This window comes from Alnus glutinosa, chromosome 6 (assembly GCF_958979055.1).
Source record: "Alnus glutinosa chromosome 6, dhAlnGlut1.1, whole genome shotgun sequence".
In the NCBI taxonomy this organism is placed as follows: Eukaryota; Viridiplantae; Streptophyta; class Magnoliopsida; order Fagales; family Betulaceae; genus Alnus; species Alnus glutinosa.
The window spans coordinates 3,594,122-3,617,643 of NC_084891.1; the positions used below are offsets into that span (position 1 = coordinate 3,594,122).

At 33.3% G+C, this 23,522-nt stretch overlaps 1 protein-coding gene across 1 annotated transcript; it reads left to right on the plus strand.

Annotated features, from left to right (window-relative positions):
• Window positions 1-6,171: 6,171 nt before the first annotated feature.
• LOC133870154 (uncharacterized) lies at window positions 6,172-15,029 on the plus strand. The gene is made up of 9 exons (XM_062307212.1): window positions 6,172-6,361; window positions 6,558-6,763; window positions 11,067-11,248; window positions 11,383-11,667; window positions 11,755-11,813; window positions 11,925-11,961; window positions 12,090-12,161; window positions 13,453-13,777; window positions 14,459-15,029. Exons 1-9 carry the CDS (start codon window positions 6,259-6,261, stop codon window positions 14,828-14,830), a joined length of 1,641 nt encoding a protein of 546 aa, XP_062163196.1. The 5' UTR covers window positions 6,172-6,258; the 3' UTR covers window positions 14,831-15,029.
• The last annotated feature ends 8,493 nt before the right edge of the window (window positions 15,030-23,522 follow it).

Here is a 23,522-nt window from a genome sequence, read left to right on the forward strand (position 1 = left end):
AATCCTAAGTATATATTCTATATATAGGTATAAACCCTAGCCCTAAGTGTATATACTATATATAGCAATAAACCCTAACCCTAAGTGTATGTACTATATATAGCCATAAACCCTAAATGTATGTACTATATAAGGGACTAAACTATAAGTATTTAATTCAAATTATAGAATTTACATATAGCATATAGCTTTCAAACATAATTTTATGTGTGTAAGCTATGTGCACTGTATTTTCACGGATTTGTATGGTTAATAAGATAAGGAGTTTTTTTTTTTTTTTTCAAAAAATTAACACAACACAATTTTTTTTTTTTAATATATATTTGGCAAAAAATAACAGTTTGACACGTGTAATAATACACGTGTCAAATTGGACACGCGTATTTAATACACGTGTCCAATTTGACACATATATTAAATACTCGTGTCCAAATAGACACGTGTATTATTACACGTGTCCAATTGGACACGCGTATTAAATACGCGTGTCCAATTGGACACGTGTATTAAATACACGTGTCAATTTGTGAATATGGTACAATTAGACACGTGTCTAATTGGACGCGTGTCTACAGTAACCGGTACTGTAGACACACGTCCAATTGTAGTGATTTTTGTAGTGTGTGATTGCTAATTCTCTGAGATATGATGTCGTAAATCCTAGCAATATTTAGTTAAAATAAAGTGAAAAATAAAAAAGAAAAATTAACATTGACAATATGTATTGTTTAAAATATTAAAATAAAGTGAAACTAGAGACAAGAGTATTTCTTTGCAAAAGAGAAAACGGAAAACGTCAGCAAAGAGGGATTGCTTCATAGTCGCAATCTGTTGCTGCAAGCCGCAAAGGGATTGATCATCTCCATTTCTCAGATACTAAGCGGCAAGCCGAAAAGGAATTAAACAGATCGACGAGCTGGGGACGACGGCGTACGTCTTGGTGAGCTGGAGATGACGACGTGCACTGGCCTAGGGTTGGCGAGACTGAGTAGTGCCTTAGTGGAGTGAAGTTGTGAAATGTGAAATGAACGTGAATCTAAGGTTTCGGTTTTTTAACTCTAGTAACTTCTGGATTTTATTTTTTTTTTAATTTTAATAAGTAAATGGGTTGACCCGTCAACCCGTAATTTGATAGGTGACCCGATAACTAAACGGGTTGGCGGGTCAGCCCACAAGTTGAGTCGCCAACCCGTTTATAATCGTGTTAGTAAACGGGTTAACCCACCAACTTGTTTAGCCTAAACCTTAATATTATAATTTTGTATCATGTTCGTGTCGGATTCGCGGGTCGTGTTAAAAATTACCAATCCTATTGCCAGGTTACTACTAAAGTTCGCAGGACTACTGTTGAAAGCCGCTTGAGTTTGTCAGACTTCTGTCGGAGGTTGGCGGAAGTCACCAACCATTTTCTGCAATCACTTATCTTCTGTACTATACAAACACTAAAAATAATTTTTTATTAAAAATATTTTACATCAAAACAAGCTTAGAGCATCGTCCATTTGGGACATCATGAAAAATGAAAATGAAAGGACCGTTTGGCAATACTTTTTAAGACAATTTTTTACCTTTTTGACAGAATAGTAAAAATAGTAATAAAAAGCTTCAAACACAAAATAATTAAAATTATTTTCACTTTTATATCCCCTTAACAACTAAAGAGTTAAAAACATCTTATCAAAAAAAAAAAAAAAAAAGGTTAAAAACATTATCCGAAAAAGTTTAGCAAATCAACCAAGAAAATATTATTAATGGCCATGGATTTTATCCCTTCAATAATTGTGTAAAGGAAGGACTTCAGTGTTTAGGGCGGGAACCACGGGAAGACAAGAAAATTGCCTGAAATTATGGTTCATGGCTTTCCACTCAAGTCAAAAAGATCACCAAAAAGGAGTAACCTCTTGGGCAACGAGCTCAAATCTGACAAGTTTTTGTGGGACCCCCCATTTACTTTCTGAATTACACCGAACACACTTTTGGTGACCGAAATACCCCCCCCCCTTACCTTTTTCATACAATTTTCTTTTTTTATTAATAATTTCTATATATATAGATTTCTTTTAAATTGGGTTATTAAACTGATTTTTTTTTTTTCTAATTTAGTTCATTAAATTCACGTGCTTTAAATATATATAATTCTTACATATATTTTTAAAATGCATATAAAAATCATATATTTTGTTAAAAATACAAGTAAAAATTAAAAAAAAAAAATGTAAAAATTAATGTAAGTATTTTAGACACTTATTAATTTAATAGATTGAGTTTGAGAAAATTTCTTTAATACAACTAAACCTTTTTTCAAACTTGTATTTGGTTTTAAAGAAATTTTGTCTTAAAATAATGGGATTTGTAAAACATATATATTTTTCAAATGGTATTGAGTCTATTGACCAATATTGCATAAATATTTTTCTCGTAATGATGATTCTAATAAAGAATTAAAATTTGAAAACAGGTCTTGAGCTTAGTCTTGACTTAGAGCCGATTTAGATTGTGTTGAAAATTATATAATTATGAAGTTTAAGAAATTCATGTCAATTCTGTCAATAATTATGAATTTTAAGAAATTCTACGCGAAACAATACCCTAAAAATTTCTATTTTTTTTTTTTTTTTTTAACTAATGATGGTTGTTAGCCCATTGAGGTTTAATTTACTTATCTATAATATTAATAAGAAAATAGATGATCCAAAAGAAAAAAATCTTTCAAATTGAGTCGTATTCTTCCAATTTAGTCTATTATGCGATTTCACATGCATTTTTAATAAAATTATAAAATATATGTTAATTAAATAGTTTAGGTTGAAGAAATTTCCTCAAATCCAATTTGAAATAAAATTTTATTCTAAAAAAATTGTCCTTGAACTATCCAAACCCAACAAGGATATATACCTAATAATATTTTATCTGTCTATTTTATTTTTTATTTTTTAAAAAAAGTCTGCTTATTTTATAATTTTATGCAAGTGCAATATCCCACGTTACTTGACAAACAGAATTGGAACAAAAAAAATTAAAAAAGAAAGAAAAAAAAAGCATTGGAATAAAACTCAACACCGTTTTGTGCCTTCCGAGAAGTTTACACCTAAGCTTGGAACAGCTTAGGTACAAGAAAAACAAATGCTACCAAAACATTGAATCATGCCAAATCTACTACTAAAAAAAAAAAATCACAATTGACACTAATTTTTCGGAAAACATTAGTTTCCTGTTTGAAGAGCGAGAAAGTAAGTAAAAATTAGAGAGTGGACTAAATTTTTTTTTTTAATAACATGAATCACCATATTTTACTGAAGAACGCTCGAAGGCAATTACATAGAATAGAGGTACAAGACCTCATACACCCTAAGCCAGAAAAAATCTAACTTAAAACAGCTATCTAAACAACACACAAACATTACATGAACAACGTTTAAGCCACTGTTTACGTTTAAGCACAATCTAAACAAATAAAAAGTGGGTTAATTTAGCTACTATGCCAACAAATAGTTCAGTAACAATTGAGCAATACAAGAATGAAGCATGCGCATTAACTATTAAAGATTGGCCGGGGGCATCAACTAATTAGACTTACAATTAATGAAGTAGGACATCCTCATTTAAAATAATTTGGTAGCCGTGTCATTTTTTAAGGATCCAGATTCCGGTGTTCAATTTATTGTTCAAATTGATAGTATTTTAAACGGTTAATATGAGAAATTTTATATGAAATACTGTTCTTGACCGACAGCTATCCGAAACTAAATCTCATAGGACTTTAATTTCTTATATTTGATGTTCAAATTGCTAAAGATTGATGTTTATGGATTATGATCATTTCAAATTATTTTTTTAAATTCGGACAGGTGATGAGACCACTTATAAAATTCACATTACTAAATAAAAATTAGGCTGCTTAACCATTTATTCGATCAAGTAAATTTTATAAGTGGTATCTCACAATCACCTTCCTAAAATTTTTCAAATTCAAACAAATAATTTGAGAACATATTGATCCATGTTGACTAATCCATCATTTAAATAGAAAAAATTTAATGAACTATATATGTGGTAGCTACATATGCTAAATAGTCCAGTAACAATTGAGCATTACAAAAGTAGACTGTGAACAGAAAAACAAACAAAAAATCCAAACAGAAATCAAACGAAACCGGCGTCGGGAAAAAGTTGTCACCGGCACCAGCGCGTGTAAACACGCGCCTTCACCAGGGATCTCCCTCTGTAGCAAACGACCGCCAAAACCACCAATCTCCAACGATCGATCTCCACCATAGAGAGGCGCGTGTCATAAAGGACCCAGCCGAAGAACACATATCTGACTCTAAAGAAGACATTAAAAAAGCACAACCAGAAAAACTCGCCAGAGACACACACCAGAAAAGTCGCTCCCCAACACAGACGTCTCGTGTAGCCTTCTGCCAGGAAAACCAACAGAAAAAAGCAGAAGGAAAAACTTAAAAAAAAACTTAAAAAAACAACTTATATAGCCCGAAAATGACTAGGAGAACATCAACCACCATCGGATCTAGTTCGAGGGAACAAAACTCCCTAAAAGGAATAGTAAACCAAAACAAAGAAAACATGAAAAAACATAAAGGAAATGAGAGAGGAGAAGAGGGAAGAGAAGAGATCCTTCCCTCCTCCCTCACTGGTTGCACAAAGAAGGATACGAAGAGAGAGAATAGAGGTTTTGAGAGGGGCGGCGGCTAGGGTATTATTATTATTATTATTATTGTAGAAGAGAAGGTGGTGCTCCTAGTGGATCATACCAAATCTCTATCTCTCTCTCTCTCTCACACACACACACACACACAATTAGGGATTAATCTAGTCGAGCCGAGTCGAGTTTTAAAATTTTAAGACTGGCTCGTTTATGAGTCAAGCTTAAATAGTTGAACTCAAATTCGAGCTGAACTATAAAAATGCGTGTTTAAGCTCGGCTCGTTTAAAACTCGGGCGAGCTTAAGCTTGAGCTCAAGCTCAAACTTGTTGAGAATGATATTCAAGTCGAGCCGAGCTGAGCTGGGTTACTCGACAAGCTCGGCTTAACGAGAGCTCGAAGTAGGCTATTAAATTCTTCGATGTGTGATCAAAGCAGAGTTCAAGTCCGAGTTTGTAAACAACCTCCATACTAATTATTAATAACTTAATATGTTAGTTTAACATTCTAAATACTATTATCAAAGTCGGATAGGACTTGACATTCTTCCATTCCACACAATTTTTTTAAAGAAATGCTTGACATTTCAATACTTTTTTTTAGAATTTAGTTTCAATTTGATGTGTCATAATCCTATGAGATTGTGACATATTTTTCAAAATGATAAATCTCATGGAATTGTGATACATCAAGTTCAAACCAAATTCTAAAAAAAAATGTTTGAATGTCTAGCATTCCTATTTTTTTATAAGTATAAAAATAGAACATTATTTAATTTAAAATTTTAATATAATTGAAGGACATAGTTTTTCTCCCATTTCTAACATCTTTTATAAAATTGTCATGTATTACTTCTCACATGTTTTTTTAATAGCATTAAAAGAGTTGCGAGAAACTCTATTAAAAAATCACACATGCTATTAAATAAAATTGTATAGTATGAAAATTTTATAGATTAAGTTTGAGAAAGTTCATTTAACCCAATTTAAAGATTTTTTTTTTTTACTTGAATACTTTACAAATTTTAAAAGGTTTTGATATTCTCATCATTACAACCAATTTAAAGAATAAAATACTCCTCTCTCTCTCTCTGAAAAAAAAAAAAAAGAAAAGAAAAGAAAAAAAGAGAGAGAATAAAATAATTGTTAATCGATTGTGGTTTTTTGGACAAATTTAGATATAGTGAAAAAATTGAACTGAAAAAATTGAAAATTTAAGATTATAGTATTTATGAAAGTCCAGAAAGGCAACGTGTTCAAAATTAGGGAGGATTTTACTTTTTATTTTTTAAAATCAAGATTTTTCTTTTTGGAATAAATTTCTCTTTATTTCAAATAAAATAAATTGTGGCCTCGATGATGTTGACTCATTAGTATTGTTATCAATGTGCACTAAATACTAAATAGGAAAAAAAAAATGAAAAAGAAAAAGGGAAAAAGTAGGCTAAAAAGTAAAAACGCAAAAGGGTAATTCCGCCACAAAGTTGTGCGAGGCAACTGGCAGTAGCTCTCTCACTTCCCTCCCTAGCTCTTCATTTCCCCAACGGCTCTCTCTCTCTATCTCTGAAACACCACTCTCTCTCTCTCTCTCTCATAATGTCTCCGCCGGTCATCTTTCTCTTCTTTTTCTCTGCCACAGTCTTTCCCTTTTCACACGGGGATTCTCACTTTCCACCCCTCCAAGCGCCACCCGCTTCAGGTACTCCTCTGCATTGTATTTCTGTTTGGTTGCTCGCTGAGAAAATGTAAGAAGAGACAAGAAACCAGTGTTTCTACAAAATTTTCTACTGCTCTTTTGCTCTTTCTTTTTTTTTTTTTCTTCTTCTACCACATTGGTGCTGTTTGCGTGGAAGATAAATATGTTTCCTTTCAAAAAAAATTCTTTCTTTTTCCAGGGTGGGAAAATGAGGGAAGTTATGGTGTGGAGCTCTCATGGATGCCTTGGAGGTCTCTTGTGGAGGGACCCACTACTGCACCTGTTGAGAATCCGTCATTTGGTTCATTTGTGTTGGCCTCAGAGAGAACACAAAGGAAAGACCCTCTTGATGGGTTCAAAAAATACACCAAAGGATGGAATATCAGTGACCGCCATTATTGGGCTGTAAGTTCACCAATTATGTCGTTTTATTTACCAGGGTTGATTTTTGCTTTTCTATCCTACATTTCGGACAGGCATTGTGGTTTGTGGTAAATCGTGTTAAATTGTCTATAACTGTTGTGTAAGTGCATTTATGAGAATCCCTTGTTTTGAGTTTTAGTGAAGATATTGGAATTTATGCCATTTTGGAAAATTGATTAGACTGATCGATCAAGATCTTCAAAAATTCTTAGACTATTCTATAATTTTGTAACTCTTTAACCTTTTTTTTTTTGGATGATAACTCTTAACTATTGTCATATAAGTATTTGTTACTTCTTAATGTGATAAATAAGAAGGTAGTAAATGTTGGTTCATAAAAATGACAAATTCCTAGGATGTATCTAGCAGCATTCAATGAGGCTGATTTCATGATTCTTCTTCTTTATTATTTATTATTTATTATTTTTCTTATATATATTATGAGAATAAACCATATACACGCTTCAATCAATTAAATATTGTACTATGCTAAAACACAAGTAATACATCTCGGGTGCTTGATTTGTCCATCATACAAGTAAGGGTGTTCAGGTGGGTGGTTAAAAACCACTATGCATCCGCTATCCGCCCGTCCACATGGGTTACGGGCAGATTTTCAGCTCCTAACTCCGGTCGGGCTGATACCATATCCGTTCTCCGCACATATGCGGGTGGATAGCGGAAAATGGGTAGGCGGATGCGTTATCCGCTATAAAACAACATTTCGGGATTTAATCCCAAAACGACATCATTTCGTCTAGGGAAAAGAGTAGAAAACGAAATCCTAATGCCTCATTTTCTTAATTTCTTTCTCCCTGTCTCTTCATAGCCGCTGCTCCCCTTCAGCTCTCTCTTTCTTTGACCCTCATGTTCTCAGTCTCCCTCTCTCTCTCTGGAGCACTCTCTCTCTCAAAAAAAAAATATTGGATTGAGCCCATCTAAAAAAGCTCATAAAAAGCTTTAAAAAGAAAGGTCATATAAATTAAGATTCATTGTTTAAAAATAAAAAATAAGCCCAAAATGTCATGGGCGGTTAGTACAAAAAAGGTTGTCCGCCCGTGTGTGGTTATGGGCGGATTTCACCTACCCTGGACTGGCAGGCAGTTACAAAAACCTGCCCTCCGCGGAGTGCAGATGCGGAATAAGGGTGTTATTTCCTTATATAATGCAGTTTCCACCCCTACATACAAGCACCGGATGAACATAAAATTTGAAGCTTAGCCAACGATGTTGGGAGCATACCCACTTGCCAATGAGACTATTTTCACAACTTAAACCTTAGAAGATTAGGGTGAGACTATTTCCACAACCTCCTTGGAATTTGTCCATGATCTCATTATTTTGGAAAAACAAATGTGACCCATGACCATTTACTTATCGTATTTGATACTATCTTTTGAAGTAAAGAAATATATTGATTTTTATGGGAGCCGCCACATTTAATGCTCTAAACCTTCACACATGCTCTCATTCTCTCTCTCTCTCTCTCTTCACAATTTAGCCGTTACATTTTTTTGTGAAAAAGTCTCCAATTTTTTCTTCAATCTAAGGGCACATTTGATACACTGGAATGATGATTACTTGGGAATAGGAATGAGGATTACCAAGAATACAAAAGCCTGGAATTGAATGACTATTCCTATTCATTCGTTCGGTGATAACACATGAATGACCAAATTTTCTAACAAGAATTCAATCAAATTTCATAAAATACCCTTACTTATAAAATAACGTAGGAATAGCACCCCCTCCTCCTGGTTGGTGCCACCCCCAACCACCATCCGGGGGTGATCAGACTACCTGATCTCGTGGAAATTTGAATCAAATTTCAATCATAAAATACCCTTATAAAAATCAAGAATTGAATTAGATTTCAATCAAATTTCATAAAATACCCTTACTTATAAAAATAACGTAGGAATAGCACCCCCTCCTCTTGGTTGGTGCCACCCCCAACCACCATCTCGGGGTGGTCAGACTACCTAATCTGGTGGTTGTGGCCACCAGATGGCACGCCGGAGGTGGCCGGGACCATCGTCAATGGCGCCGGAGGTGGCCGAGACCACCGTCAATGGCACCGGGGGTGGTAAGACCTTCCAACGAGGTTCGGTAGCTATGGCCGACCAACCCCAAGGGGATGATCGACCACCCATGGGGGAAACCACCCCAATGTTTTTTGGGGATATATTTTTGGAGCTATTCCATTCCTGAGGGAATACGTCTTCCAGGCCTTTTAAGGAGGAACAACTATTCCTCATTTTGGGAGAATTAGCTATTACCTAGGAATGGATATTCCCAGGAATGAAAATGTAACCAAACAATGTAATAAGTATTCTAAAGAAATAGTTATTCTATTTTTGGGTCTATTCCTGCATACCAAATGTGCCCCAAATGTGGTTCACATGGCCAACTTTCTCATAACTCATTCTCGTGGTCATCGATATTAAGAATCTAACTAATGTAACTATAGGATTTTTTTTCTTTCAAACTTGTGTAAGTGAATGTACGTTAGGTATAAATATATATATTAATCTTTGTGTGATCAATTTTTTACACTAGCACAATTTGAAAAGGAACGTTTATAGCATAAAGTAAAAAGAGTGGAAAGAAATACTGTAACGACCCAGGGAAAAGCGTTAGCCAGATCTACGCTATCATCCCAAAAAGACTAGTCAATTTGGAATGTTCCTAGAATTACTTATAAAGCCTAGTTTCACCTAGTAACTAAGCGATGTGGGACTTAGCACTCATGACTATCTCTTATAAACGACTCACTTTATGTAAGCTATTTATCTCTTCTCAATATGAGAAGAGGATGTTTCTAACTCCCCCCTTAAAACCCTGACATCCTCGTCAAGACCACGTCATGCGAGATGCTCCAGTACCACATGACCTGGTTTTACTAAGTGGCTTTAATATAATTTGTAACGGCCTAGGGAAAAGCGCTAACCAGATCTGCGCTATCACCCCAAAAGGACTAGTCAATTTGGAGCTTTCTTAGAATCCCTTATAAAGCTCAGTTTCACCTAATAACTAGGTAATGTGGGACTTAGCACTCATGACTGTCTCCTATCAACCACTCACTCTATGTGAGCTATTTATCTCTTCACAATATGGGACCGGGGCGTTACAAACTCCCCTCTTGAACTGGACCACATCATGCGGTGCTCCAATTTGGTTGTCTTAAATTTCTTTTACTGAGAGACAAACCAATTTCAGATTGGGTGTTTCAAGTGTTCTTATAAATTGCTTAATATCATAGAGTTTTTAATATTTCTGCTCAGTAATCCATTCTCATTGCCAAGTCAAACCTTCTTTTACATAGGTTCTTAATTAATAGTAAATTACCTTTCTATCCTCGAAAGAGAATCAGGGTTATTACAGATACTTTTTCAAGAAGACTAAATTTAAAGACTGGAAAGAGATACTTCAACAGTGAATGTGGGTTTGATTTTATTTTCTTTTGGGGGGTGGGGTGGTGAGAGGAGGGAATTCTTGAGTTAGAGGATGTGAGTAGAAAGAGTTCTAAAGGAAAAACTAGAGGGGGAAAGATGAAAGACATTGATATTATGCTAGGATTGAGAATGAAAGGGGCCGGAGAAAGAAGAGAAACTAACAAGGATAGTGATGTTTGAGGTTAGGGTTGGCAGAAAGTGCGCACATTGCATACACGAAGAAGTTATATAAATGAAACATGAGCCACAGTTCCCATTCCAATTATAATTTGAGAATAATCCCATCTGCTATGGATACTTCACCTTGGTTGCACCGTCACTGCAGGCACACCCCTGAACCTAACAATGTATCCTTGTAAGCTCTCCACACCAATCTTTGGAGAGTTGGTATTCATTATATACATGAAATCTGTTACAGAAGTTTATTTGGAATGAAATACAAGATGTTACAATCTTAACAGAGTGCTAACTCTTAAACTTATCCTTTGTCTTTATCACTTCAATTTGCTTGAGAGTCCTTATCAGCAGAATATTCATCAATTCCGTTTGACTTCTTATTGCTTTCACATTTTCATTGAGGTCTTGCTCTCATACCCATTTCAATGGTTGTAAGGAATTATCTTGGCATTTTGCTTCATTTGGATGGGAGTGATTTTTAATGATCCCCACACAAATCCCTCCTTTGGGTTTCTTTTGTTTTAATTTTGGTGTAGCTTTAATAAATAATGTTTTATTAACATCTTATTTGTGCTTAAATTGGTATTCAGTTATATTTGAACTGCTTTATTCCTTTTCTTAACTTACTTCCTTCTCCATTCTTTGAAATGCAGTCTGTGGGTTTTACTGCAGTTCCCTTGTTTGTCCTCGCTGCAGCCTGGTTCCTGGCTTTTGGACTGTGCTTATGTCTCATCACTCTCTGTTATTTCTGTTCTAAAAGGGAGCCTTATGGCTATTCCGGGACGGCTTATGTACTTTCTCTTATCTTCCTCATAATCTTCACAATTGCAGCCATGTACACACCTCTCTCTCTCTCTCTCTCTCTCTCTCTCTCTCTCTCTCTCTCTCTCTCTCTCTCTCTCTCTCTCTCTCTCTCTCATGTTAAGTTGAACTTTTGTAATAAACTGATGTCTTGTACTCTGGTAACAGTGTTGGATGTGTTGTTTTGTATGCTGGTCAAGGGAGGTTTCATAGTAGTACAACAAATACATTGGAGTATGTTGTAAATCAGGCAGATTTCACAGTTGAGAAGCTAAGGAATATATCAGATTATCTTGGTGCAGCTAAGCAGCTTGAAGTGGATCAAGTTTTTCTGCCTTCTAATGTTCAAACTGATATTGACCAGATTGAAACAATGATTAATTCTTCTGCTAGTACTCTTGCTGACCGAACAATGGAGAATTCAGATGACATTCATGATCTTTTGGATTCTGTGTAAGAAAGGATTATAAGGCTTGCCTTTTCTATTTCTGTTCTTCTGAGAGGTGTCTTGGTTATAAAATGAATACGGTGTTCATGCAGGAGACTGGCACTTATCATAATCGCTGCTATTATGCTTCTCTTGACATTTCTTGGATTCTGTGAGCACCTTCAGTAACCTTATTAAGATTCCACGTATTTTTAACTTCCTAAATTTTAAAATTTTCAATTGAGGTACTAATTCATTTTTGTATCCTGTTCCTTTGCTGAAGTATTTTCACTATTTGGCATGCAATCTCTTGTGTACATGTGAGTGAGCTAATTATGTGCAGTATGCTTTTTCCTTTTATATAATTCCTCATTCTATATAGTTCCAACCATTTCTGCATTTAGTTAGGATCTTCTCTCATGGAATGATTTTATATGAATTGTTGCAGCCTGGTGATCACTGGATGGATACTTGTTACAGGGACATTTATTCTGTGTGGCATATTCCTTCTTCTCCATAAGTAAGTTTTGTAATAATGTGCAACATTTATAGTTTTCTTATAGATGTCTTGCAGCTCCTATATATTTGGAAGGCTTTGGCTGACTAGACTGAATAGTAGTATATGCTAGAATGATCTGTAAAGACACTTCATTTCTCATAAGAGTGAAAATGCACTCAGATGTTATATTTGTAGATGGGAAAAGTATATGACTTTTGACTCTGGATTGCTATGTAGTGCAGTTTTTGAAGTAGCGAAAGTGATAGACGTGAAAGAGAATCTGTGTTTTCAATACACAAAATCAACACACACTTTGATAAAGAAAACTGATAATATTATTGATGGCAACAACTGATTATTCCCATTACAACTACTCCAAACTGATAGTGAAATTCTAAAGCTACAAAAAGTAATGAAATCTCCTAAAAAGGGTAATACAACGAAATAAGGTAAACTATAATAACTATGGAAAGGCTTAGCCGTATCCCAATATATTTACTCATAAGGACAATAGTCCCAATATATTTACTCATAAGGACAATAAGGGAGCTGCTCTTTTTCTCAGTATTGTCTTAGTCATATGCTTTTTGCATGCACTGTTTTTTAGCATATTGTACTGAACCTATAATTATTAAATTTTTTTATGAACTGATGGCAGGTTAGTTACAATAGTAAGTTAGGTATATTCATCATAATGGAGACCGATGGGCTGGCTGACAAAGATTGCCAGCAAAGCCATGACATTAAGGGCAAAGAATTATGCTGTTCTGCAGTATTCTTTAGATTCATCATCTTTATATATGTCACTATAATCTTTTAAAGCAATTATTAGAAAGAAAATGGATCTTCTTTTCTTAGCTGTTTGAAGCTATCACATAAAACTTGCAGCATACACATTTCCTGTTAAAGATAACTATCTATCATTTCTTAAATTAGAAGTTAGCATCTATGCTTTGTAAGAGAAGTTGGAAATAGCAATCTTGGCAATCAAAAGAAATTTCAGTATCTCATTTTCTCAAAGTGCTAAGTTTTTCAAATCCAGTTTTGTGCTTATGATGACTTAACTGTTTAAAAATTCTCAAATTCAGATTGACGCTTGTGCTAATAAGCAGGTTTATTCTAAGAAATAAGAAACTGTTCTGATTTTTCTTTTCTTTTTTTTTAAGTAATCGAGATATCATTAAAAGTGAAAAGTGTTACTCAGGTACACAAGGAGAAAGTTCTGCTTTTTCCTCTGGAACTTTGTTCTTTTGCTTGCAATCTTTTAACCAAGGAGCTGATTTTCTTTTTTTTTGTTTTTTTGACCTACTAGTGTGGCTGCAGATACTTGTGTTGCAATGGATGAATGGGTTCAAAACCCTACTTCTCATTCTGCTTTAGATGATATACTGCCATGCGTGGACAATGCAACAGCACAAGAAACCTTGTTGCGGAGCAAAGAAGTCACTTCTGAACTTGTTGATTTGATCAACGAAGTCATCACCAATGTCTCTAACATAAATTTCTCCCCCAACTTCAAACCAATGTACTTCAATCAGTCTGGCCCGTTGGTACCCATCCTCTGCAACCCATTTTATCCTGACTTCACGAATCGTCCTTGCACTGCTGGTGAAGTGGACTTGTTCAATGCAACAGAGGTAAGAACCTAGCAACACTAGCTAGAACCTGGTAATGTTTTGATAAATAAGGATAGCTTGTATTAAATTATCATTTGTCCCAAAAGTTTAAGCTGATCGGAAGAAGTAAATTTAATCATTTAATCAAATACTTAAATAGCCTGCAAATTCTTTTCTGAAATTCGTCCTCTTCCATGTGTTCGTATGGTCTCATTTCTAATTACTTTTACAATATGGACCAATTTTGCGAAGCATTTGGAGGCCATTCTCTAGAGCCAGAGTAAGAGAGAGAAGCCTAAGAACTTTCTGAAAATATTTTTGGAAGAACGGTGTTGGTCAAGATGACCAAACCGTGTAGTATATTGATGTATTTGTAAGTTACAAAGGATAAGATTACAATTGATGATCTCAGAATTTAAACTTTACAATTCAAACTATAATAATTATATAAACCTTGTAGTATGTTAATCTATTAAATATTTTGAACCAAAGTTATCTTGAGTTGAAACTTGAACTACATCTTGGACTGCATCTTTATCTGTTGCCTTACCAGGAGAGTTCAACACACGTGCATTATCTCAAGCTATGTCTTGGACTGGTTTTTGAACACAATTAAACGTTCAGAAAATCTATAAAAGAGTGTTGTTTCTGTCAATTGAGTGTTTAAACTCGTACATTAACACTTTCATTTGATTCTTCTAGGTTTGGGGGATCTATGTCTGCCAGGTTTCAGCAGCTGGGATATGTACCACAACAGGGCGTTTGACCCCTACATTCTACAACCAGATGACAACTGGAGTAAGTATGGGACTTGCCTTTAATAATTATGCTGCTTTCCTGGTTGAGCTTCAAGACTGCACATTCGTGCGCGAAACTTTCAGCGAAATATATAGGGACCATTGTCCGGGTCTACGGCAATACAGCAGATGGATCTACTTAGGGTTAGTGATGGTGTCTACTTCAGTTATGCTCTCATTGATCTTCTGGGTTATCTATGGGAGGGAAAGGCGTCATCGTGCCAAAGAGGCCATGTCTGTATCAACTGAAGCTTTTGAAGGAGGCAAGGATCACTAAGAGAAAGCTCTACATTATTTCCACTGCCCACATAGCGTGGACAATTTCTCTGCATTCAGTTTGGTTTCCAGGTTCTGTATAGATGCTTAAATGGTGGTTGCAAGAACTGCCTTTTGTTATGCTTTTACACTGATTCTGGTAAGATTAAGGGAAACAAAAGAAGTAAGGATTGAAGATATTAAAATAGGTATAGATTTAAGGTTGGACAGTTTTCATACAAATTGGGTTGGAGGAAGTTTCTCCTAACCCCGTCTATAAAATTGGCATGTGCTCCTTACTATGCGAGAAGAACATGTTTTTTTTTTTAATAAAATTTCCCCCAACTCTTTTGATGTTATTAAAAAAAACGTGTTTCTTACGTGCATAAGGGACATGTGACAATTTTATATATTGGATTTGGAAGAACTTCCTCAAAACGGGTTTGTTTGATAATGCTCTAACAAACAACTTCAATCACAAAACACTTTCAACTAGAAAGTAAAAAAGCATCACCCAAAGAGCATTATCAAACAAACGCTTCGTTCTCTAAGGTTGAACTACATTTCTAGCCATATTCTAATATGACCACTGATGAGCCTTAAAGCGTCAATGGGGGGAATTGACGATGAACCCTCCCCACAAATATTCGAATTTATAAAGATAATTTTGTCTTATTAAAAAAAAAATTATGGTCATTTTAATCTTTTATTGGTCTTGGACAACATTAACATTTTTTTTGTAATTTATGATAAGACACTGGCACAATTATTAATAATTGAGTGATAGTTTGGGAAGAATATGTGTATTTTTTCTTATTAATAATCATATATTTCAAATCAAAACATTTAAATTGAGAGGAACTGAATATAATTATAACAAGCTAAAGTGATTGCTACATTTTAGTCATATTATTGTTTTGTTTAGAATAAGTAAGTGTTTGGATGAATAGAGAATAAGAGACAAACAGTATTTTCCTTTAAATTGAACTGAAGAAAAAAAATAATTAATTCAATTTATTAAATTTACCTATATTTTTAAAGCATGAAATTTTTAGGGGCATACCAAAAGAGTACCAATAAATATTGCCATATTTAGCAAAATAAGAAAAAGAATTGAACCGGACATATATGCTGCTTTGGCCGGTTTTTGAAAGGTAACAGCTCAAATCAAAGAGTACTGCAACGATGTGACATAAAGACGCTCCTTCGGCCCAACATAACGCGTTTTTGTGGTTGGAAATTGGAATATATTAATGCATGTTTAATATATGAGAAATATTATTTTATATTCTTCTATTATGGGCATATAATGTGGCATATTCAATTCATTCTTATGCTCTGTTTGTTTGAAAAATGATTGGCAATGAGATTTCGATGATGGTGTCTGAAATTCGTCAACGGCTTGCCGAATTTCAGTAACGCTATGTGAATTCTGGCATCGGTCGGCTGAATTCTGGCCAAATTAGTTGAAATTTGGCAACATCAGCCAGTGGCTGGAATCTATAGGCGCTAGCTAGATTTTGATGTCGGCTGACCGGATTTCGACCAGTTTGCTGGAACTTGGGTCGCCAGAATCCGGCATCTCAGGACAGATTCTAGTGAACTAGCTGGATTTCGACAACGAAATCCCAAAATCTGGGGACCTTCTCTGATAGATTTGAGATACTAACAAACTTCAATGTCTGGCGATGGCGGATTCCCAAAAACGTACGTGCAAGAATGAAGAGTTTAAATTCAGAAAACGATTTACAGTTTTTAAAACCGTAAATAATTTTTCAAAAATTAAAGAAATTTTTTCGGTCAAACTGAAAATGATTTCCGTTGACCATTATTTTCAGTTGCACCAAACACCGAAAAATACAGAAAATATTTTACACCCAACCAAACGGAGCATTAGATAAATTTTAATTAAAAAGAAAAAAAAGCTTAAAGGTGAATTAAGCATGTCATGTCAAGTGAGTATACTGGGCTAATGCAAAATATCCTCTCTCTCTCTCTCTCTCTCTCTCTCTATATATATATATATATATGCCTAAGCTGGAGTGGTTTGGCCACCTCCATTTGACCAAAAGAGTGGACAATCCACCCTTGAAAATTTGCCTTTTTTAAAATGAAATAAATATAATATTTATATATATATATATATATATATATATATATATTTTTTATTATGGGTGACGTATGTTGTATGATTGGATTTGATATGGGATATTAAATAGATTCTGTTGATATTTTGGACGGAAGTTGAGAGTAGCGTAGTGAGTTTTTAGCAAATTTTTATACCACAAAGAGCTTATTTTAAATTGGTTGTAATCACATAGATTAATTTTATATTTTTCTCTTCTTTTTTTTTAAACATAAATATTAACAAACACTCCAAAATACAAAATACTCAAAATTATTTTTTAACTTTATCTCATATCAAAAGAATTTTTTAACAAAAAAAAAATAAAAAAATAAAAAAACTCTAAAATATTAAAAAACAGAGCCATGTGTCCCACTTATGCCTTTTGTGATGGCTTTTTCATATTGTAAATGCAAATATTAAATTCTTGATGAACATGGTGGCCATGGCCACATGTTCATAGAAGCATCTTTAGCCGCTTTCAAGTTTCAACGGCAGCTCTTGTATCAATCACGGGACAACACATTTCAATGGGAAGAACAATTCTTTACAACTTTTAAGCATATTTTAAAATGATTGAATATGACCGGTATAACTGAAATTGTTGACCTAATTAAAAATTAAATCAAACCTTTTCTTTTGTTGTGAAAATTGAAGATACTTAATTATGCAGAAATAATTGCAATTTTTTGACTGTAATGTGAGAGCATCAAAATAATATATATATAATTTATTTTTAGATGAGCCAACACGTCTTAGGAAAGAAAATAATAATAATAATAATAATAATAATAATAATAATAATAATAATAATAATAATAATAATAAATTTATAAACTCTACCACAATGGGTTCCCTCAAGAAGCTGGGCTTACAGCCGACCCTTGACTAATTCTAAAATTGGGGTCATACATTGCTGACTTTACAACCTTATGCTGGTTTTGGACAAAGTATTCTAATTAATTTGGGTTAGGATAATTTTTTTTAAAAATAAAATTGGGTCGGACAAAATTTGCTTAAATCAGTTTATTAAACTCGCATGCGTCCTTATACCTTGTAATTTTCACGCTCTATTAAAAATACATTTAAAATATAAAAATATATGTGAGAATCAAATGCTCTAAAAGCACACGTCAATTTAATAGATTTAATGAAATGAAGTTCGTTCGATCGATCTAATTTGAAGGAAAACTTTATCCATTGGGTTAATAAAATTATAAACTTAAGACTTTCCAACGAGTTTGTTTATACCTTGTGTTGCACCTTAAAATTGATCGCGTCAAACTTGAAGAGAAAATCAATGGCTTTGTAGTTGAGTAATGTTAAAATATTAATTAAATCATTAATTTTTTATTTTTTTTTTAAGAATCGTGACTTCAGTATAATAAGAGTATATCGAAGATTTTAATATATTAGGTTAGGCTTTTTACTAAGGACAATATATATAAGTTGTAACCTTTTTTTTTTTTTTTTTTAACAGAATAAAAAACTAGTCACACGCTCATGTGAACGTAGATACACTGGCGAACCAAGTATATTATTTGTGTATTATTTTATCTCTATTATGTTGTGATGATGTTGCCTTGTCGAGAGCGGAGAGGATCTTGCCTTGTAGGGAAGCTTCTTCGTCGGAGGTAAAGACATTGCATAGGTATTATTAGGATTTAATGTCAAACCCTCGTGGATGGAAGACATTGCAACGAATTTAAAGATTGATGGAGTAAAATTAAGAGTCTTTGAACTTTGATGAGATAGTTTCAAGTTGATGAAAGTTAAAAGGGAGAATTTATAAAAATTTTCCTAAATAATAATAAAGAGAAGCTATTCCTCACGCATATTAGCAATCTTCAAGCTTACTTTTCATCTTAATCCATTTACTTAAACATCCAAAGTGGCCCCCGCCACCATCCCCGCCAACGTATCCAACAAAGCCTCTTTAGTCTTTACTCATCCTCTCATCTATCTTGCACTTGCAGGCGTCCTCAACCGCTTCTGTGGCGTGTGGACAACCATATGAATATAATGGATTGATTGCTTTATATGTACGTAGGGCCCAAGGAGACTGACTAAATCAAAGCCCAAGTGATTTTTTATTTTTTATTTTTTATTTTTTATTTTTTATTTTTTATTTTTTATTTTTGTCCTTTTTCTAGTATTTAACTTTTGACAAAAGGACTGAAGATTCTGAACTTGAAATACAAGCAATTACCCACTTTCTAAATTGTGGATATCTTTTTGGCATCTTATGGATGCATTTGTAAGTAAAAGCCCCATCACATGAGCATTACCCTCTTTCCACTTCTTCTCCAAATTTGGTGCCCCTGCAATCCAACAATTGACCTTTCTCCAACCCCCCCCTATAAACCTTTTCTCTTCCTCAACCAACCTCCCTGTAATTTCCCAACTGCCACCCATGCTAATCATTCTCTCTTTCTCTCTACAGCTTTCTTTTAGATGAAAGATTTCTTATTTCTTTGGCTAAACTCTCTCTCTCTCTCTAGCTTTCTTGAGATGAAAGATTTCTTATTCCTTAAATGATTTGGGTAGAAAGTTTTGTTATTCAACAATGTCAAAGAATTAGCCCCAATTCATTGAGATGGTATTTATAGAAAAATATAACACTCAAAGCCTTAAATTATTACTTATTCTAAAAGTTTAAAGAAATAATTGCATTATTGATCATTGAGATTGACCTAAATTAAAAATTACTCCATGTAGTATAAAAAGTTCATGAAAGAATCATTGTGGTAAACTATAATTACAAATCAGTTCCTGAACCCGTTTTCTGTCCACCAAGTTAACAGAGTCTGTTAGTGAATTACAATACAAATGATATTTAGAGGTTATCTCACTATTTATATGCCGTAGCAAACTAACAGATTCTGTTAACTGGGTGGACGGAAAACAAGTTCAGGGAGTGATTCATAATTATAGTTTACTACAAAGATTCTCCATGACTTTTTTGTATCACAGGGAGTGATTCGTAATTTAAGCCAACCCCATAAACCAATGATACAATTATCCCAAGTTTAAATTAAAAAAAAAAATAATTATAAATTTAATTATTTAATTAATATTATAACACACAAATACAAAAACATTAATAAACAACTTAAAACAATTAATTATTTTTTTTTAACATTTATATCACGTCATAGCATCTATTCAAACAAATAAAATCCCTATAAAAAATATTAACAAACGGAGCCTATGCCTCTTGTAGACCTGACACGCGTATACTTAAAGTCGGGAAGTGATAGTTGTACACCAAGTGTACAACAAATGCACAACACCCCTTCACAAGGGGTGGGTCCCACAGTGTGTGGGAGCCACCCCTTATGAAAGGGTGTTGTACATTTGTTGTACACTTGGTGTACAACTATCATTATTCCTTAAAGTCAATTGGGCATGTCTGTACTGAGAGCAATGCTACGATGAAGCAAAGCTTCCGAAATTCATCCGAAAGTTTTGCTTCACCCAAGCTTTACCCCTGTACTGATGAGATGAAGCTCCAAAAACATAGAAATTGTCATCCAACTTGCAAGTATCCGACCCTACAATGTTCCAATTTAATTTTTAATACAAAAATAAGAGGAACTAGTCATTGCAAACAATGTTATACTTTTAAAATAGATAGTGATTTAATATTAGTAGGGTAATAAGTTCAAATCTTTATTTCACAATTTATTTTCAATTTTAATTGAATAAAAAATTTCACTTTAACTCCCTTAAATTTTTATCACTTTTGTAATCTCCTTCTCAAAGTTAAAAAATTCTTAGTTTAATACATCGAACATCCATCCATTAGGGAGGGGTGAGAAATTCCTAAAATACTTTCTTTTTCTTTTTCTTTTTTTTAAATAATAATTATAATTTAAGAATAATTTGTTAATTTTATAAAGTTTACAGTGTTATACGATATGAGAGTCATTTTACCTTTTGACCATCTGATTTAATCCCAAATTTTAACGGGAGGAGTGAAATTGTAAAAAATTGAAAGTTCGATATAGTAAATTAAAAGTTTTCTAAATTTGTGAAAAAAATTGTAAAAGTGATGAAAATTTATGAAAATTAAGTGAAGTTTTCTTGAGTTAAATATTTATTGAGTTGATCTTTACTTGTATTGGAGAAAATGTACAAAATATTGATTTAAATTATTAAACATATTTTTTCTTATTAATTTAAAATTTTAAAATAATAACGTAAATTTTATCCCTATATATTAGGGTCAAGCTAAATTTTTAGAATATTTAGCTATCATTGTCTTAGATTTAGTCTGCAAACATGCTCTTTAACTATTTTTGTACATAGGTTAGCTGAATGTGAAAGTCATAAATAACACTTTATTATAAGAATTTTGTTTATATTTATGTAACCTCATACCATGTGACTATAATTTTACATAAATTTATACTTTGTGATATAAGAACTTTCATTATCTTCATTAAAAAAAAAAATTAACATTTTTTAACATTTTTCGTTAAATATATTATATATAATGCCGGAGAAACCTCCAAAAGTTAACGGAAGGATGGTAAAACGGTCCTTGACTCTTGGGCATCGCCTTCGAGAATGCGGTGTGAACAACTGGCGGTGAAAACAACCTTTGCGAGTAAATTAGCAGTGAAAGTGAATGCCTCAGTAACAGTTAAAATAATCAAAAACCAATTATTCGTGTCCATTCATTGATGTTGAAACAGGATAAGTGCTCGCCGTCTAACTTTATGCAAGGGGTTGCTTTCTGATTTACCCTTGAAAACTAAGCACAAATGGAGGATATGATTATGTATGTACGTTAATGCTTTTTAAGAATTTATTATTATTATTATTATTTTTTATTTGAAAAAGTGTTATGATAAATGATAGAAGTAAAAATAGTTTTAAGAGAATTGATTTATTTGTTAATATTTTCATTTAGAAAACAAAAACAACGAGAAAAAAGTGTTATCAAAGAAAATAATCTTTCGGGTTAAATACTTTTTTTTTTTTTTTTGGTAGTATTTTCGTTCAAAACCTTAATAGTCTGTCACGTTAAATTTATCCGCGACAACCACTTGTCCCATATGCCAGTTAGTATTATTAAAAAATAAATAAATAATATATATATATATATATACCCTTATTATACAGAAGATAAGTTAAAGGTGGAGTGATCGAGACTCAACTAACTTCTGACATTACCCCTTTGAACAAAAAATAAAAAATATCTCGAGATAAAAGAATAAGCCAATAAATGAACTTATCATTGTCACAGCTGTCATACTTTCATTAATTTAATATACTATATTACTTGCCTTGGATTTTTCGACAGATTATACTATTCAAGGCTCAATCATCCTCATCTCCTGTATGAATGGATAGGATCTATTTTATATGATTTAACAGAAAGCTAATTGATTGGTGATTATAATTTTATTTTATTTTTTTAATTTCTCTATCCCCTCCCCCCAACATGTTTTGGTTCCACTTTCAACAATTTTTAAGACCAATAAGGCAATAAACATGGTGTTGTCCTGCAACTTGGGGCAGTTGACCCTAATTGTTTTGGAAGATTGAGACAAGTGGCTTTTAGTTTTTTAGGCCAGTTGACCTACAATTTTTTTTTTTTTATAATTTGTTGAGACTTGTTAATATGTGATTGGAAGAGGGTTTTAGTGTATAACGTGGATTTAATCATATACTGACACTTGTTAAACACGTATTAACTAGTTTTAAAGAATTTGTAAATGTAACATCGCTCTTTTTAATAGGATTAACAGTATATAATTCTTACACACATTTGCATGCTCTAAAATTATGTATCAATTTTAAACTTCGTCCAATTAAGAATTCAAAGTCATCTCCATCTCTAGTTTAGTTTGGTAAATATGGGATCTTCATTCACTTAGATTGGCTGATGATTTTACATGAACTTAGTGATCTTGAGCTTTTTAGAAAAGGGTTATCAGGTTCTTGGCGTTAAGTTAAGAAAGCAGAGGTGGCAATTCGTATTCACATGTCGAGTTTGAGTCGTATTGAGACATGGATATAAGATTTTATAGGTCAACCATAATCTGATCAATTTAATTAAACAAATCAAACTTTTCAACCCTAACCCATTAATTTTATGTTTAGGTTCGTGTCAACTTCGCAAGCATGTCGTGTCAAAATTACCGGCCGTAAAAGAGCCACGAACCATCCAAATCATTTAATAACCCATTTTTAGCCCGATGTTTTGAATTTAATTATAGCAATCCCCACACATGTTGGTCCCCCTACGAGGATTAAAAGAAGAAAGAAGAAGATAGACAACTTTTTTCCATGCTATTAGGTACAAAATAACCTGAGTTTGTAATGATCAAGTATGATCTAATTATATCTAAAATTAAAAAAACAAAAAAAAAACAAAAAAACAAAAAAAAAACAAAACTATGATCTAATTAAGCAGAGAAACGCTAAAACTAAAATCTCATCCCTTGAGGAGAATTGCTCATATCTCACTTGGTGTATCAACGGCCCAAAGATGCCGTCCTTCCAAAAGAAAGTAAAAAAATCAATGCTAGTGGCAATTATGAGTACTTTTCTTAAAATTTTAATAATTATTTTTTAC